At 33.8% G+C, this 17088-nt stretch overlaps 1 protein-coding gene across 2 annotated transcripts in view; it reads right to left on the reverse strand.

Annotated features, from left to right (window-relative positions):
* Positions 1–17088, reverse strand: part of ARID2 (AT-rich interaction domain 2) — a 131625-nt gene that overhangs the window by 33961 nt on the left and 80576 nt on the right. The window contains exons 7-15 of one of the 2 annotated variants that reach the window (XM_016134307.2): positions 14322–14376; positions 13968–14218; positions 13543–13639; positions 13242–13451; positions 12219–12386; positions 6689–6770; positions 4661–4795; positions 3845–4041; positions 744–3607 (exon numbers count right to left, since the gene is read on the reverse strand). In XM_016134307.2, coding sequence (XP_015989793.1) covers positions 744–3607; positions 3845–4041; positions 4661–4795; positions 6689–6770; positions 12219–12386; positions 13242–13451; positions 13543–13639; positions 13968–14218; positions 14322–14376 — 4059 coding nt within the window. Of the gene's footprint in view, positions 1–743; positions 3608–3844; positions 4042–4660; positions 4796–6688; positions 6771–12218; positions 12387–13241; positions 13452–13542; positions 13640–13967; positions 14219–14309; positions 14377–17088 lie in introns of both variants that reach the window. The other variant, XM_016134306.2, reaches the window with a different exon arrangement.

The raw sequence follows: 17088 nt of genomic DNA on the forward strand, positions 1-17088 counted from the left end.
CTGTTAAGTGAACCCCTGCTTTCAGTGGAAATAACATACAGGATTATCCTTAAAATCTTTACAGGCTGATTGGACCCTCAATACAGTAGCACTGTTTGTAGAAAACACATTTATCTACAAAAGCATGAAGATGAAATGGTAGGCATTAAAAAGAGAATAGCAGAAACATGACAGTAGAACAAAGGAATAAAAAACACAAAATTAATAACAGAACTCAAACGAATTGAAATAATTCTTTTTAAAGAATAAGGATACTAATTCAATACATAAATATTACAAAACACACTTGATAAAATTCTTATGAGGTTCATCTTTTTTACAAAAGTGCTTTAAAAAGAGCCAAAAAACACTTGTGTCAAAATCAAATACAGAAATTCCCTTTGGAGTACTTTTAGTAACATCCCCCACCTCGAACTGCAAAGGGAGACTAAGTTACATTTCAAAAAGTCTCCAAAAGATGTTAGATTACAAGTGTTTCTCTATCTTGGATCTACAAAATTACTAAATTACTAATTTGGGTCTATAGCAAAATAGAAAGGGTCTTTAAACCATATGCTAAAATTAACAACTGTAAACTGTTAAACACTACAAAAAAAAACACAGAAAAATAAAAGCACAACAGTTTGAGTACCTTATAAGCTAATACAATTCACTGTGAGACATAAAAAACAGTACATTTCCCTTAAAATTGTATTTCCAAATCTAAATTGTTGAAAGAACAATGCGATAACAGAATGACTTACCTGTGGGACCACATTCTGCATGTATGATGGTGGATGCTGCTGCTTTTGCTGAACAGCACTTTCTATTGCTACTTTAGCTACAGTGCTTGGATCTGCTCCTGCTGGCACAGCAACCATCGTTGCACTGCAGCCAGCATTGTTGGGGTCACTGATTGTAACAATTCTAACGCCTACTTTATTTGGGATTCCTGTGACTGTTTCCCTGTCATTATCTTCTGCTGGCCTCTTAACAGTTTTGCATTCTGCTGTGCCATTTGTAGGCCGAACGTCAGACGATAGGGCGGGAGAATGGGACACTCTTGATCCTGAGTGAGGAACTGCTATGATTTGATGCCCCTGTATAACAGAGGTTGTAGAATGTGGTGAGACAACTACACTTGGGCGTTGCTGAGGCACATCTGAATTCAAACTTGAAGCTAGAGGTCCATTGGGCAAATCGGTACCACTAAATGGCTGTGTTGCCACATTCGAAGCCTCCTGTATACTGCTCATAGATGGTGAACTACCCAAAGTTAATATAGGTCCATTAGAAATTCTTTCTAGTTGATCAACTTTGGCAGTATCTTGCTGAGTGGCATCTAAAGTCCCTTGTGGTTCCATTGGAGATATCTCGCCATTTCCTACGTGATTGGAAGTTTTGTGATTTGGAATGTTTTTGCTTAAATGAGAACCATCTCCTTTATCAAAATCACAGATTCCATTAACTAGGGGTTTTCTCAAATCACTTTTGATATCCTGCATGTCCATTTGTTCTGAGTTCTGTTTTCCAGGTGCTCCATTCTCACCTAATTCTAACGATGGCCCATTACTGATTAGTGAGCATTGATTAACCTCACTTTGAATTTTCCCTGAGTTTGAAGGAGGTAGACTTGAGTCACTGTACTTTCTCCCATTTAAAAGACTTCCCACCTGCATTTCATTTTCCTTTGTATCCCCATTGCTGGTGTTCGTAGTTCCTCGTCGGCATGACGGGTTCTCCATGACTTCAATTTTACGTTCATGAACATGTAAACCTGTTGCCTCTTTTGCTTCCTCCTCCTTTTGGCAAATTATTTTATCACCTTTGAATGGGGGAGTAGCAGTAGTACAAGATGATTGTCCAGCTGGAGATGCTTGGGTGGCTGGAAGTGTTTGCACCTGAAGTCCAACTCCTGCCTGGGTCCCGCTCATGGTGATTCCTGCTGGAGCAATGAGCTGAGTTGCATTTCCCTGACTCACAGTTGCAGTTGCAAAACTTGTATTTGGCACAACTGTTATAGTTACCTGGTTGCCAGAAGTCCCTTGGAAAATGGTTGCTGGGCTATTTGAGATCAGTGGGCCTGGCAATATTTGTAAGTTTGAGATAGGCATGGTTTGCACTCCCCCTGTGGGTGGCATTGCACTTTGGACCAACTGAACATTTTGCTGCCCAACCAATAGTTGCTGTGCTGGAGTTTGCCCCTGCACTCCAAAACCTGCGGCTTGGTTATTGGCCACCTGGTATACCACCTGAGGGCTTGGAGCTCTTGCATTATTAGGAGGAGGAATCTGTGGAGCTGGGAGAATAAGCTTACCACCTGGAGTTGAAGGCCCACGCTTCGGAAGTAGCAACTGTTTTATCAGACTCGACTCACCAGAAGCAGGCTGACCAACTCCTGCATTTGTTTGCTGTGATTGAACTTGCATCTGTACTTGTTGTGGCTGCTGAACTTGTACTTGTACCTGTTGTGGTGGGGGTGCTGGTGAATGCTGCTGCTGTTGCTGCCTTTTCACAGATAGCATTTGACTGACAGTAGGAGGTGGTCCCTGTGACTGAGGGGTGGAAGAAGATGACATAGCAGTAGGGACTTGGTTATTAGAAGCTGGGACAGGTGATGGTGAGGAAGATGGAGTTATGTTTGGTTGTCCAGTTAGCTGAACTGTCTGACCAGCTGGAAGAGCTGCTGGATTAGCAAGAACAATTTGATGAATGGCTGGTGCATAAGTTTGACCTTGTTGAGCTGGCTGGCTTACGATCACTACACTTTGTTGGGTTGGCTGCTGTGGTTGTTGGATAGGCTGTTGTACTACCGTTGATGAAACTTGCTGAGAAGGTAGAGGTTTGGGTGCAATGTTCTGAAACCCTACTCTTGAGGGTTGTGGACTGGGGACACCAGCGATGGTAACCATTTGTCCTGTAGCTACCTGAAAATTCTGTACTGAAGTTGCTGAGACAATATTGGATGCAGAAGTTGTTACATATTGTGGGGGTGCTATGATAACAGTGTCTTGTGGCTGGCTACCAGCTGATGTCTGTTGAGATGAAGTTTGCACAGGTTGGGGTGATGTGGTGATTAACTGTTGACCCTGTGAAACTGTAGAAGTACATGGTGGTATGTTCTGTACTCTGCCAAATATATGACTCTGTGGGACAGCCTGTTGAATTACCGTAACAGGAGTGCCAGAAGGTATTTGTCCTGGTACCACTGTGTGTAATGGAGACTGTTGTGAAATTACAGATGAATGGTGAAGCAATGCCTGGGAATTTACAACTGCAACAGGTTGTGGCCCTGTACTGTGATTCTGAACGACAGAACTCTGTGCAGCTCCTCCTCCCACAGCAATACTAACAGGAACTGCTGTCTGGGGTATAGAATTCTGGATTACTGTAGCCTTAACGACTTCACAAGGAATTGGAGCTTTATTTTGAATGACAGTCACTGGAGCATTTTGCTGCTGGTGGGTATGAACTGAAGGGTTTGGTGGAATTCTTGAAACAGTCTGTGCCACAGTGTGAACACCTTGTACTGGAAAAGATATTTGTGTTGCAGTCAAATTTGAAGATTGGTTGGTAACAGGAGTCCTCTGAAAATGGTTTCCTACAGTTTGTGGTCCATGAGGGATTCCTGAAAATATGGGAAAAAGTCAAAATTCATAATGAAATGACTGAAAAGCTGCATGTAGGAATTATTTTACTCAATTCAAGAGAAAACAGTTTTAAGAAATTAACATCTAACAACTTTCATCATATGAATATGATTAAGTAATAGAATAAGAAAATGCTACTGGAAAAACAAGTAAAAGTCCTACATTTAAAAAATATATAATATATTGGCAATATTTAAAACAATAAAAATTGATACCTGCAGGTGAAGGACTTGGAGATATATCAGGAACAGAATCAACACGAACAACAGGAGTGGAAACCGGTTGCTGCTGATAGTACATTTGAATGGGAAGTGGTATAGCCCTCCGTTTTACTCCTACTACATGAATATGAGCCTGCCCGCTGTTACTGGAATCCTCTACTCTCTTCACTGTATGATTTGGAAAGACCGTTCTGTAAAGTACATAGATACTCAGTTTTGATAACTAGCACACTAAGAAAATGCTAACTTCTAACAATGTTTACATGAATTATAGCAATATATATACTGTCATTTATGTATAAACCAGTATGATACTATAGTTATATTATGCAAGAGTGGGAAGTAAAGAAAGAAAGATCAGTTCTTCAATTTTTAAAGTAATTATTACCATTGTTGGGTTTAAACAATTTTACTATATATATAACAAAAAAGCTGCATCCAGGTAATGCCTATTTTATGAACTTTGCAAAACCTCAAAGAGCCTTGATATTTGAAGAGAGTTATTAGTTATAAACTATTATTCAAGGTTAAAAAGGACAAAAGTCATGTCTTCAATATATAAAAGTAGGTAGGAAAAAAAGCAAACTTAATTCTTCTTTTTCTTTGATAAACCTCCTAATGTTCAAACACAAACACCATATGTGATGTCCAAAATTCTCTTGTATTTAAACTTCCACCATACTACAAAACAACCATACGAAATTTCAAGTAGTGGAGATATTTAAAACTAGATAGTATTTTCTCAAAAACAAGAAGTGCTGTATGTGATACAAATTAACTTTATTTAAAGTTAAGAACTATGTCTCCTACCTAAGACATTTATAAAATCCGGTTGATGTTAGGATTCCACCACGAGCTAATTTACTACAAGTTGAGAGGTACTCAGAATACATTTCTGCTCGAGAGACAGAACAATCTGGATTTACTTCGAAATGAGCATTTAGCCTAAAAGAGAAGAAAAATAAATGGCATTATGCAAGGTCATGTAAAGAGTCTACATTTAAGTATGCTAAAACCATTTGAAGGCAATGTATCATAAACTAATAATTATTCCTATTAATCAGATTTCACTGTTTCGTGTTATTAGCAAAAATACATGCTAGGTTTTAGACTGAATCAATTAGAGAATTAACTACTCATATGTAGTGTAAAAAATCATTAATAACAAAATAAAAATTGTTCACATTCCAGCAAGGGCAGGGTTGGTCTGTTGGCAACAAATATTCTACAATAGTTTTATTCAGTGAATATCTACTCAGGTTTCTGTCTTGTAATAATCAAAATATAAAAAAAAGTTCCCAATTATGAGTTATTGGAGATGTGGAAAATAGAGAAAAAATTGAACTAAACTTTTGATGGCTCTAGGATCAAATTCCTTTAAAAAAAAAGAACAACCTACCCAAACTTTCAACTACTTCCTAAAACAATACTTCCCATGCTACACGCTCACATTACTCACTTCAGAGACTTCTATTCTTAATCCCGTACAAACTAATTCAAACTTCAGTTTGTCTTTTTTATCAAGCAACTTCCATGTATGTTAAATTGGAGGCTTAGTTATCCATATTGGACTCTTTCTAGGACTCATTATGTACATAATAAGCCAACTTACAGCTGTTTCTTATAAACTGCATCAAATAATAATTATGATAAAATAATTGTAAAATGAGTCTCTTTTCCTCTTCCCCTAAAAAAGGCAGAAGTATGCAACAGAGTTTTATAAAACCAAATCTACACCTACATACACACATTTTACAATGGATGTGGCACATACTTTTTCTAACTTTCATAATCCTTTGAGTACTGAGTTTTCAAAACAACTAGATACAAAAAACTTTTTATGGTTTCAAGGTAGAAGGTAAAACATTTTCCAGTATTCCTGGAAGAGATTCATTAAGTAGAAAGAGTCAAGGTGAACAATATGGAACATGAGGAAAAAGCAAATAATTAGAGATATATAAAACTATAAACCTTATTTAAGCAAAGTGGAAAAGTCTAGAGAAAATTGTCATAGGAACAAAGATATGAAAGCACCAAAAACATGGAACACAGAATGACAGAAGCATGGAATGGGGGACAAATAATGTCAAAGAATGGGAGAAAAGGGATCAAGAAAAGAAGTTTTAAAAGTAATACATCATTGGAAAGCGATCTTAATACTTCAATCTGTTAATCTTCTAAAGAATTTAAGCTGAAATTCATAAAGTAGAGGCAACTACCCAAGACAAAATGAAATCAAACCAAGTCTACATTTATTGTTTCAGAAAGTAGCTGAGATATAACTACTCAGTCTTCTAAAGAAATATTATTTTCAAGTTATTTCAATATAGACGAATTAGCCTAGTCTATCATTTGATTAGTTTCCCCTCACTACTCACAAAAAGAAAAAAATTAGCCATGAAGAAGAAATTTTACTTTTGATGAAAAAGAAGAGACATATAACAACAAAATCTGGTTGTATTTTCATAGTCAGTCTGGTTCGGTTTTAATAAAACATTAATATAAGAAAAACAATTATAATTTGACAAATCTTATTTTCTACAAAGTCAAAGATAACTTTTAAAACAAATTTTACTCTGAAAAGAAGTTAGGTAGTGTAATTTAATGAAATTCTAATCAAACTATTTTAATTCTGGATTCTGATATTTTTCTTTCAAATTACTCCAAAATACAGGTGAAGTGGTTTTACATTGTCCTTTCTTTGTATAAGTGATATTTTTTTCTAACTAAAAAGAAATACAGAATAAAACATTCTGGATGACTATTGAAATACATTTCCTTTTCTGTTGTGCTTTATTCTTCCCAAGGATAAAGCCTTAATAGAAATAAACCACTTACCACTGACAAGCAAACTTCTCACTATCTATTTCCACTATTCCTGGAGGTGGAGCAACATGCTGTGCTACAACTGCTCTGGAAGCTAAAGAAAAAAATACATTAGCTATATCATTTAAAAAACTTAGTCGCTATATGCCATATTTAGTTCATGGATACTGAACCAATTAATATTCACAATGAATACCTTTTAAAAAAGTGTATAAACATAATGAAAGTATACAAATTTGAGAAACTTATAATAGAGCACATATTAACACCAAGCACTATCTTGGAGGCTTTATATGAACTATTTTTTTTTAGCTCATAATCATTCAAATAATAACAATAATATGAATTATATTGCTAATATAAACTCTATTTTTCTCAGAAGTCAGACACTGAGTCAAATACTTTGTACATTCTCTTTCTTAATTCTTTGGCAAGATGGATATGGACAAGGAAACTGAGGCTCAAAGCGATTAAAATAACTAGCCCAAGGTCACACAGCTTAACACACCTGTAAAAAGGCTCCTCTTCCTGAAGTTACAGATGCAGACTGTATCAAAAATAATGTCTTTTCTGAATTTAAAAGATGAATATTAACTCCATAAAAGGCATATATAAAATTTCTGAAATAAGGTGAGCAAAAAGCTGAAATGCTATGCTATATACACAGGAACTAATGAAATCATGAAAAATATGAAGTAATATAAACAAAAGTTATATATAAATATGAATCCAACATGTTTATAGTTAAAATTTTAAACTATATTATTTCAACACAAAATCAGCATGATTTTTATAGCTTTTAAACTTATAAAATATACCCCACTTTTTTTAGGTAACATTTAACAAAACTTCTCAGAACCCTCAAATAGAAGAACTGCACTTCTAAATGATTGGAACTAGAGGACTCACTCCACAGCACAGCAATCTGTGAATGATCTGAAGCAATTGTAACCTATGTTCAATGAGGCCCCCAGGCTTTCATTGGGATGACAGCTAGTAGCAGTCACTTAACTGAACATTTACTCTTCATTAAGTCATTTATATTTACATTGTTTTAATCTGATATATAGATCTAAATTTATCTCCCTTTTGCAGAAAAAAATTAAAGCTCAGAGATTAAGTTCACATGATGGAAGACAGCAGAAATGGTATAGCTGGAAAACCTTTATTTAAGAGTGATGTATTTGAATCCAGGTCTGTCACATTTCAGAGGCCAAACTGTGATACGCTGCTTCTTAACCAAACATACTTAGAACCAAAATTACTATCCTGGTACACCCGAGTTCATCTTTTTTCCTCCTCCTAACTTGGTAACACTGTTATAGAAAACACCTTTCTAGGGCTTGAACTTGTGTACGAATCATCTACTGTTTTCTTTATTGATTGTAAAATGAGAGTACCCCCTACTCAGACTGAAATCTCCTGAATCAATTATCAATTGCATGAAACATTAAAAAGTATGTTGACATTATGAGAAACTTTACAAACATAAAGAAGAAAGATACAGCCACAATTAAGACTATAAACTGGAAACATATAATTACTATAAAAGTGGCTACAAATTGAGAAGCATTTCCTTCAGGATACCTGAAGACCTTTCAAAGGATACAAAGACAATTGTATTTTAAAAGGAATCAATTTTCCAGATACACAACATTTTATAAACACACACACACACACCCTGCTTTGCCTGAACACATCACTTCTTCTTTGACAATTGCTCTTCTCTCATTTTGGAAAAGAAGGTCTTAACTCTCACCCAGCCTTAATAGCATTGAAGAAATATGGTTAAATGTATGACTCTGGAGCCAGAGAGGCTAGCTCTAGAGTTCCATCACTGAGTACCAGCTGTGTAACTATAGGCAAGTTACTTAACCTCTCTGTCTATAAAATGAAGAGAGTAACAGTACATTAACCTCATTGGTCATGAGGATTAGAAGAGTTTATATGCAAGCCACTTAAAACAATGTCTGGCACACAGTAAGCACTATATAAACATCAGCTATTATTATTGTTGTGTAAAAACCTCTGGAACACCTTAGAAACATAGTGTCCACAAAGCCTCGTTTTAACCAAGATATTATAGCAGGGCATCTTTTCTATCCCAGTGTTTTATGTATTATATTATAGTTAATGGCAATGCTGAGCATTAGAAATTGGGCATTTTGACCCTCTGGTGTGTTCTGAATTTAGATATAGAGTGAGGACAATTTTTGCTTAATGTCCTTCCTTCCTCTATCCCTCAAGTATTGTCAAAGAGTGCATTATTTCTGAAGCAGAATCTTGTGTAAGTAAAGCATAGAGAATATTTTAAAGGAATACTAAAGGTAGTGGCATTTTATTTCATTCAGATAACAATCTCATGGCAACTTTAACTATTAGAGACTTCTAAAGTTAGGAAGGTAGGAAGATACATCAACATACTTTCTTCGATTGAAAAATAGTGTTTTTCTAAGTAACAGAAAGTAAGGCTAATTTAAGCAAGATTCTTTTAATGAGATAAATCTGCAGCACTAAGCCAAGGTTTTGGCATAAATGTATTGAAAGCACATGATAAAAGCACTTTATCAAAAATGCATTGTATTAGTATTGAAATTAACAATATTTCAACTATCCTAACCTGCAGCATTACCATCTAGTGGGAACTTGTTGGAAAGAAAATTCTCAGGTCTATCTGAATCAAAAACTCAGGCAAAGAACCTAGAAATCAGCATATAAGCCCACTGGGTGATTCTGATGTACATTAAAGTTGAGAACCATTGTGCTAACACTACTTCAAAGTATTAGGTTAAACAAGTAAATGAGTAGCAAGTATAATTTACAGTGAGTGATATCTTGTCAGTATCTTTTTGATATATTTTCAATAAACAAAAATAAATGTTGCTAATGGCTGGGTAACAAATACTTCTCAGAATCAAGTATTAATTTTTTGATTTCAACAAAATAAGAGAACTAAAATTTTCAGAATATTCTAAATATCGTTTTAATAATTTTTTAATAATTCAGAAAGAAATTAAAAGAATTTTAAGTTCCATCTTCATCTATTTATTGACATGAACTAGGTTTTCAACTTAGATCTATAAAAAGGAAAAAAGATAAAATTAATGCTGACCTCCATTTCATTCTAGCAATAAAAAATATACATTCAGAGACACAATGAACTAATACTTTCCAAAGAACTAGAGAAAAAAGTGTTGTCCATCTCATTAAAACATGCACTTCCAATAATTTTACTTTTTATTTAATAATTATAAAAATAATGTATATACTGTTATTTGATGTGCTATATATTACTAAAACTTATAATGATAAAATAAAATTTTAAACACTTAAAGAGTTTCAAAAAGTAACAGGAAATTGAAAAAAATTAAAGTGTCTATATTTATAGCTAAAAAGTATTGATAAAGGTGATGGCTATGAGTTCAAGGTGAAAGAAGGATATCATAAAATTTCTGATATTAAGGGCTTGTGAATTTTTAAAACATGGATGATGGTAAGTATCAAGATTCCACTGGATACAAAGTGTTTAACTTTCACTTTAAAATATCAATTTAATATACATAAAAACATTATTTGTAACTATTTAAATTATGATGAAGAAATTTAGATGTCAACCTAAAAACAGGTGAAAGATTGCATAAGTTTTCATAGTGATGAGAGGAAGTGAACAAAAAGCTTGAAGATGACCGACCGTTCCTTAAGAAAACAGTATTAAATAAAACTATGGAGGAGGGAAGCCCAACTATAAATGGTAACTAATTAAATAATTAAAAAGCTGTCATTCATAATAAGTAATAAAGTGCTCACCAGATCAAAAATGAACTCATTAGAAACCTATTCCCACATCTATCAATGAATTACTACATATATGAGCAATCAACAAACTCTCAATATTTAATTTTGTTCATTTATCAAATGAACACCAAATCCTGGATTAGCACTGAGTTTATCTGTTAAGGTCACAGGTCAGTGATAAGGCAAAAAAATAGTAGCTTTTATCAAAAAATACCTGGAATTGTCTTCAAATGACCCATTATAGTTCAGCGTATCACTGATTAATTTATTTCTTTGTTGGATAGTTTCCTTCCACCCTCAATTAATTTAATCTTCAGTTTCTTTTTTGAGGATAAGAGCATACCCCTACCCCTCACTTAACTGGTGATATGAACTGTTTCATTTCTTTTTCAAGGTTGAGAAACCATTAACATGCTGACCATTGATTCCCAATATGCATTGGTTTTTAACATCCACTGCCTGTGGGTAAAAGCTCATTGAGTAGATTAGCAGTCAAAACTATTTTTATGTCTTTTTTTTCATGTCTTATATTATTATTTGTCCAGCTCTGTTAGTTGAATTCAAGTAAGTTAAATGCACATATGATACAACTCCGCCATATACGTTAGTAGGACATAAGGGAAATCAACAAAACATGATATATTACAATCTTTGTGTAAATAAGAGTATATAGTTTTGATTCTATAAATTGGAGAAGTAGAGAAAATGGGATCATGATTAAATGAAAAGAGAACAAGATAGCTGAAGAGATATGATGAGAAGGACTGAGTAATAAACACTGGCAACTGAAGAGGCCAGGGTATTTAGAAAGACTCAACAAGATCTGGTGATTAAATGGATGTGGTAGTTAAAGATTAAGGATGATAAGATTTTTGTTTTAAGGGTAGTGTGGGAGGTTGAGAAAGATTTGAATTTCTAGACTGAAAGTAAGAAGCAGGTAGAGAAGGAGGTCTAAGGCATAGGAATGAGAAAATAGGGAAGACTGATATTCAGAGCACTGATTGAGAAGAAGTTCATATCTCTTCCAGAGCCAAAGGTAAGCTGACCCAGGAATGAAGTTCAAATGACAATAAGTTTGTAAGTGAAAGATTAACAAGTTGAAGAAATTCATGCCACATAGCTTCCATTATTACCTGTGAAGTGACGGGTAAGATCAACTAAGAAAACAAGCATCCTCCATTAAAAAAAAAAAAAAAAAGGAAAGAAAAATGTCTGGGGAACAGTGAGAGGTAGAAGAACAGGTGAGGTAAAAGATGGAGTGTTTTTATTAGGACAAATAAAGTGGAGAAAGCACTTTACAAAAAGGCTGAGGGTTATAAAATATAAAAATAATGACTCAGCTAGGAGAAAGGAGTCTAAGGACCGATGAGAGTGCTGGTTATTAGACAGGTCTGAATTCTAATGAAAGATATTTGAGTTAACAGAACTGACTCAAGGGATGCTAAGAAGGGTGCAAAGTACAGGTATACACGCTTGTACATGTGTTTGTGTACGTATGCACATGTGATTGACCCTAGGCTCTGATTCTGTGGTATTTGGTCCAAGATTTAGAAGCATTAGGGGGTATTATACTTATGTATCCTGATGACTACCTGAGAAAATTATAATGTAACATATGATTAACCTACTCCTAGTATATCAATTTCCAATGACCAAAATCACGAATAAAAAGCCCATCTGGGGCACTTCTTATTGCTCTCACAGTTGTGAATAAACAAACTGAAAAAGAATATGTAAAAACACTAACCTGGGGCAGATGCTACATGGATCTGCGTTTGAACTTGCTCTACAGCTTGTGTCCTAATTTCAGATAAAACTTGATGACTAGAACTTGGATGTTCAACGAGTTTTACTGCAGCTAGTGCATCAGGGCCGAACATCTGAATATCCATAGAAACTAGACACACTAACATGTCTAAAATAAATTAAAAACCAATAGTTATCAATATTATAAGAGAAACACATTGCTTAAAAATACATGCTATACAGAATACTGCTTCTCAAATGCCATCTATGAATCACTATATATCAGAAGTATCTGTGGACCTTTAAAAAAGGTTTTTAGGCTCAATATCTGAAGACTGATTTAGTAGTTCTGGAGTGGGAGTTAGGTAGCTTTAGTTTTAAAAAGCTTCCCAAGTGACTCTGATCTATAGCTAGATTTAGAAATTATTAATATGGAAAGTGACATCTTAATTTTTCAATAATAACATTTTTTGATCCAAATCTTTATTAATTCTGGTTTTACTATTTATCCCGTGCCCCTGCCCCCTACCCCCCCCAAAAGAAATCATTTGAACCGCTAAGTAAAATGTTAACATATGCTTTAGTGTGTTTAAAACTGACAACCCACTATGGAAGTGAGTTCACTGATATTGACAGTGCCATTACCAGTAACTTCTAGGAACAGAAGGAAGCCTATTTTACTCAACGTTAGGTGCTTAAGAGTAGCAGGTGACCATATGAAACAGAAAGACCTGCTCTCCAGAGAGTCAGCTTTGTTGGTTTCAAATTTCATTTATAATAATAGAAATCAAGAGAAGAAATAGGAATTACTAACACTCGTATACATTCTGGTCTCTATATGACAGAAGTTTCTTGCTCATCTAAAATAGGCAGAAAGAAAAATACAAACGAATGTGTTTGAAAGAATAATAACTCCTAGAAATAAACAGTAAACCTCAAATATCAATTGTGATTTTATATAGCATATTAGATATTTTTTCCTCGATAAAGAAAATATTTAACTATTTCTTTGGCTTAGTCTTACCTATGCTCTTTTCTACTTTTGCTATTTTTGTGCAAGCTATATCTCCCATTTCTGTGAGCATATATAGCACCTCGAGTGTTGAGATTACGAGCAGCACATCAGGTAAAGTGAGATGACAAATGATCTCTCTGTATGAGTCCTGATCGACATATTCGCAAATCAAAACACCATTATCTTCTGCTTTGCAAAGATTTCCTAAAATCTCCATCCCTGAAAAGCAAACACACAAAAACATGTATTTGTTTTTTAACAGATGATAAAAAGTTGGTGCACATTAGACAGAAAACAAGTGAGGACTTACCCCTCATCTTTAAAAATCTATCCCTTGACATTAAGCATTTTGTAACAGTATGAAACATCAGATGAGTAGTTTTGAAATCAACAGGGTCCAATAAAAGCTGGGGGGGGGGAAAGACATTATTATTGAGGTAGGCTTCATCTAGTGCTGTATATTTCACATTTAATAAAAATGAACAAAATAATGCTACATAACTTCAAAAATTGTAATTACTGTGAGCATAGCCATCACTAAATTTGGAGCATCATTTCAAATATTTATTTTTTCCATAAAAGTATACGATACTTCTACAATACCACTTTAAGCAAAACTATATAAGCATTGAATATTCTATAAATGACAAATATAATAATAACACATCCTAAAATTTTAAAGTAAATTTTGTCACCAACTATAAAAACTGTTTCAAGTTACTGTCCCATGCTTACCTCAGCTGCAATATTTCCTAATGTGTCAAGGCCTAATTGCCTTAGAGAAATAAAATGACTATGTGCAGAAAGTAACAGGAAACGAAGACAGGTACGATTAGCTGCCAAGAGCTTAACATTGCCCTCTTCAAAAGAAAGATTTCGCAAAATCACTGCAATTTGAAGTACCCGTTGTCCTTCAATATCATTAATGCCCAGCTTTCGAGGTGGATGAAATAAAGGTTCCCAAATCCATTCTCCTGATGTACCTTCTACAACAGAAAATATATATTTTTATTATTATTGATATTTATTTATTATTGATATTTCAAAGTTACTTAAAACTTTTTTCGATTGACTTACCATGAGACTTACTTCTGTCAGAAATGAGGTCACGTACTTCATTATCATCAACGATGTCTTTCCAAAACTAGAATGAGAAATTATTATACTTAATCTTGACAATTTGAAACAACTATTCTATTCCTTTAAAAAGTTACACATACTAAAAAAGTATAACATTTCCACTTTTTAAAATTCAAGTAGACATCACTATATTCTATGTATTTAATTATTTGACATAAATATTTAATTTTCTATAGTTATAGTAGTTATATAACTACCATATTTTGAACCAGGAGTTTTAGTCTGGGGTCCACAGATCCCTAAAAGGTTTGTGAAAGAAATTAGGGCATATATGAACTTGAATGAAGGGAAAAATGACATCTTTATGTTCTTTAACCTCTAACTAAAATTTAGCATTTCCTTAGCATTTTCAACTCTAAATATAAACAACAAACGACAGTAATATATAGCAGTATCTGTGACATCGTCAAAAATATGAATCACAGATATTTTCAAGTTTACAGCTATAAAAATATCTAGAAATAGTGTTTATGCTGATCAGTACTTGAAAATCAAGATAGTTGTTAATTCTGTTAGTAAGCTGCATATAATCATAGTATTCCTGTTTACAGACACTCCTGTTTACAGACACTACTGAGTAAATTAATATATAGAAGAAAACCACACAGCAAGTAGTGAAATTATGAGTTCTCAAATTGGAAACCCAGATATTTAAGTTGTTTTCCAGTATTCAATATCTACGAACTGTTTTTTGAGAGGGAACGAGTCAAAATCCATTGTTTAATGTCCTTTTTTAGGCTAAGAAAAAAACAAATGCCTTTATACTGATATGTCTATACAAAATGAACTTAACTTCAATTCGTCTGTGCCATTTAACTGTATTAGCTTGTTACTTCTGTATTCATAAAGAAGCAAATAGGCTATTAGTTCATCTTTTATTTCTAAGCCTTCTGGTATGTATATTTCAAAATAACTATCTCATTTTTTGAAATTAAGGTTCTTTTGCATTTAAGTCACTAGTCTGAGAAAAGGTCCATCCCCCAAAGGACCCACTGCAAAAAAAACCTCATGATACAAATGTTGTGGTAACAACAACAAAAAGAATCAGGTATATGAAGAAAAAAGGGCTACAGAAAATTTCAATAATAAAGCTATCAGACATAAAATTTAAAATGATATAGATAATAAAAAAATAATTTTGGGCAAATAAATGAAACTATAAGAACTAAACAGAAATTCTAGGACGGAAAATAAGAACTCAGTGGATGGATTTAACAACTGATTAGATCCAACTCAAGAAAAAATTAGAGAGAGCAGAAAAAACATCAAGTTGGAACAACAGAGACAAAAGAATAAACCAGAAATAGCTTATACAAGACAAAGGGGATATAGAAAAAAGATCTAACATAAAAATAACTAGAAGTTCCTGAGGAAGGAGAGAAAGGGCAGAAACAATATTGAAGAGAGAGAACAGAGAAATTTCTAAAATAAGTAAAAGATGTCAACCTACAGATTTAAGAAGCACTCCAAACTCCAAGAAAGATAGATAGAAATGTGTAGGAACATCATAATAAAATTCCTGAAAAGCAAAGACAAAGAGAAAAATCTTAAATATAAAGAGGAAAATGGACAGATAACCTTGAAAAAGACAACTACTAAAATGACAGCAGACTTTGTGAAAGAAATAATGAAAGCCAGAAGACAATAGGATATTTTCAAAGTGATAGAAGAAAATATCTGCCAAACTAGAATCTTTATATAATGAAATTGCTCTTCAAGAATAAATGTGAAATAAAGACATTTTCTGACAAATTAAAACTGAGAAAACTCATCATCTACTGACCTGTACTAAAGAAAAGTGGATGTGATTTAAATAAATACTGAACAAATAAAATATAGTGCAAAAGTCTTATGGGATAAATATATATATACATAAAATTACAATCTAGGAAAAATGTTTGAAAGAAATTTTGCTCAGGCCACAGTGGAGTACTACAGCAGTTATCCTATCATACATTGATATGTATAAAACAATTGTTCTTAAAGATGGGACAACAAACAATGCAAAACTGTAATCACTGAAAGATAGGAAGAAATAAGGTGAGCTCAAGGACTCCCTAATATTTTTACATGGGACTCTGTCTAGACTATGGCACAGGGATAATAAACCCAAGAGATCATAGCTATTGCTAAGCTGAAGAGACTTATCAGAGCTCAGCAAAATCAACATAGCTAGAATTTTGGAGGAAATTTGCAAGAAAGGAGGGGCAATGAATAGAAAGCTCCATGAATCTGCAGAAGCATGTCTGACTTAATTGCTAAGTACTGAGCTATGTGTGTGTATGGTGAAATTCCAAAATACCAGGTCAAAAAATAGACAGAACAACTGATGAGGAGCTATAACTAAACAATTCCCCAAACAGAGAAACGCTATTTACCCAGCTGATTCATAGAAATCCAGAAAAGGCTATGCTTTAGGAATAGGGATAAACTAGTCTTAGAATAAAAGCTAATCTAGATAGATCCTAATGAAACTTAAAAACAACTTTCTAGAGGATTAAGATCATCCAACTATCCTTTAAAAGCATGCCACAAGAAAGTTCGTAATTCTCTAAGACACCCAAATCTAGAGATTAAATAATGTAACATTCCCAATATCCATTTCTAATTTAAATTTACTAGAAATACAAAGAAAGTATAACTAAGACAAAAATCAATTTCAAGAAAAACAGAAAAAAATAGACCCAGAAATAATAAAGACAATGGAATTAGCAGA

The sequence above is a fragment of the Rousettus aegyptiacus genome, unplaced genomic scaffold, assembly GCF_014176215.1.
Source record: "Rousettus aegyptiacus isolate mRouAeg1 unplaced genomic scaffold, mRouAeg1.p scaffold_m13_p_2, whole genome shotgun sequence".
Lineage (NCBI taxonomy): Eukaryota > Metazoa > Chordata > Mammalia > Chiroptera > Pteropodidae > Rousettus > Rousettus aegyptiacus.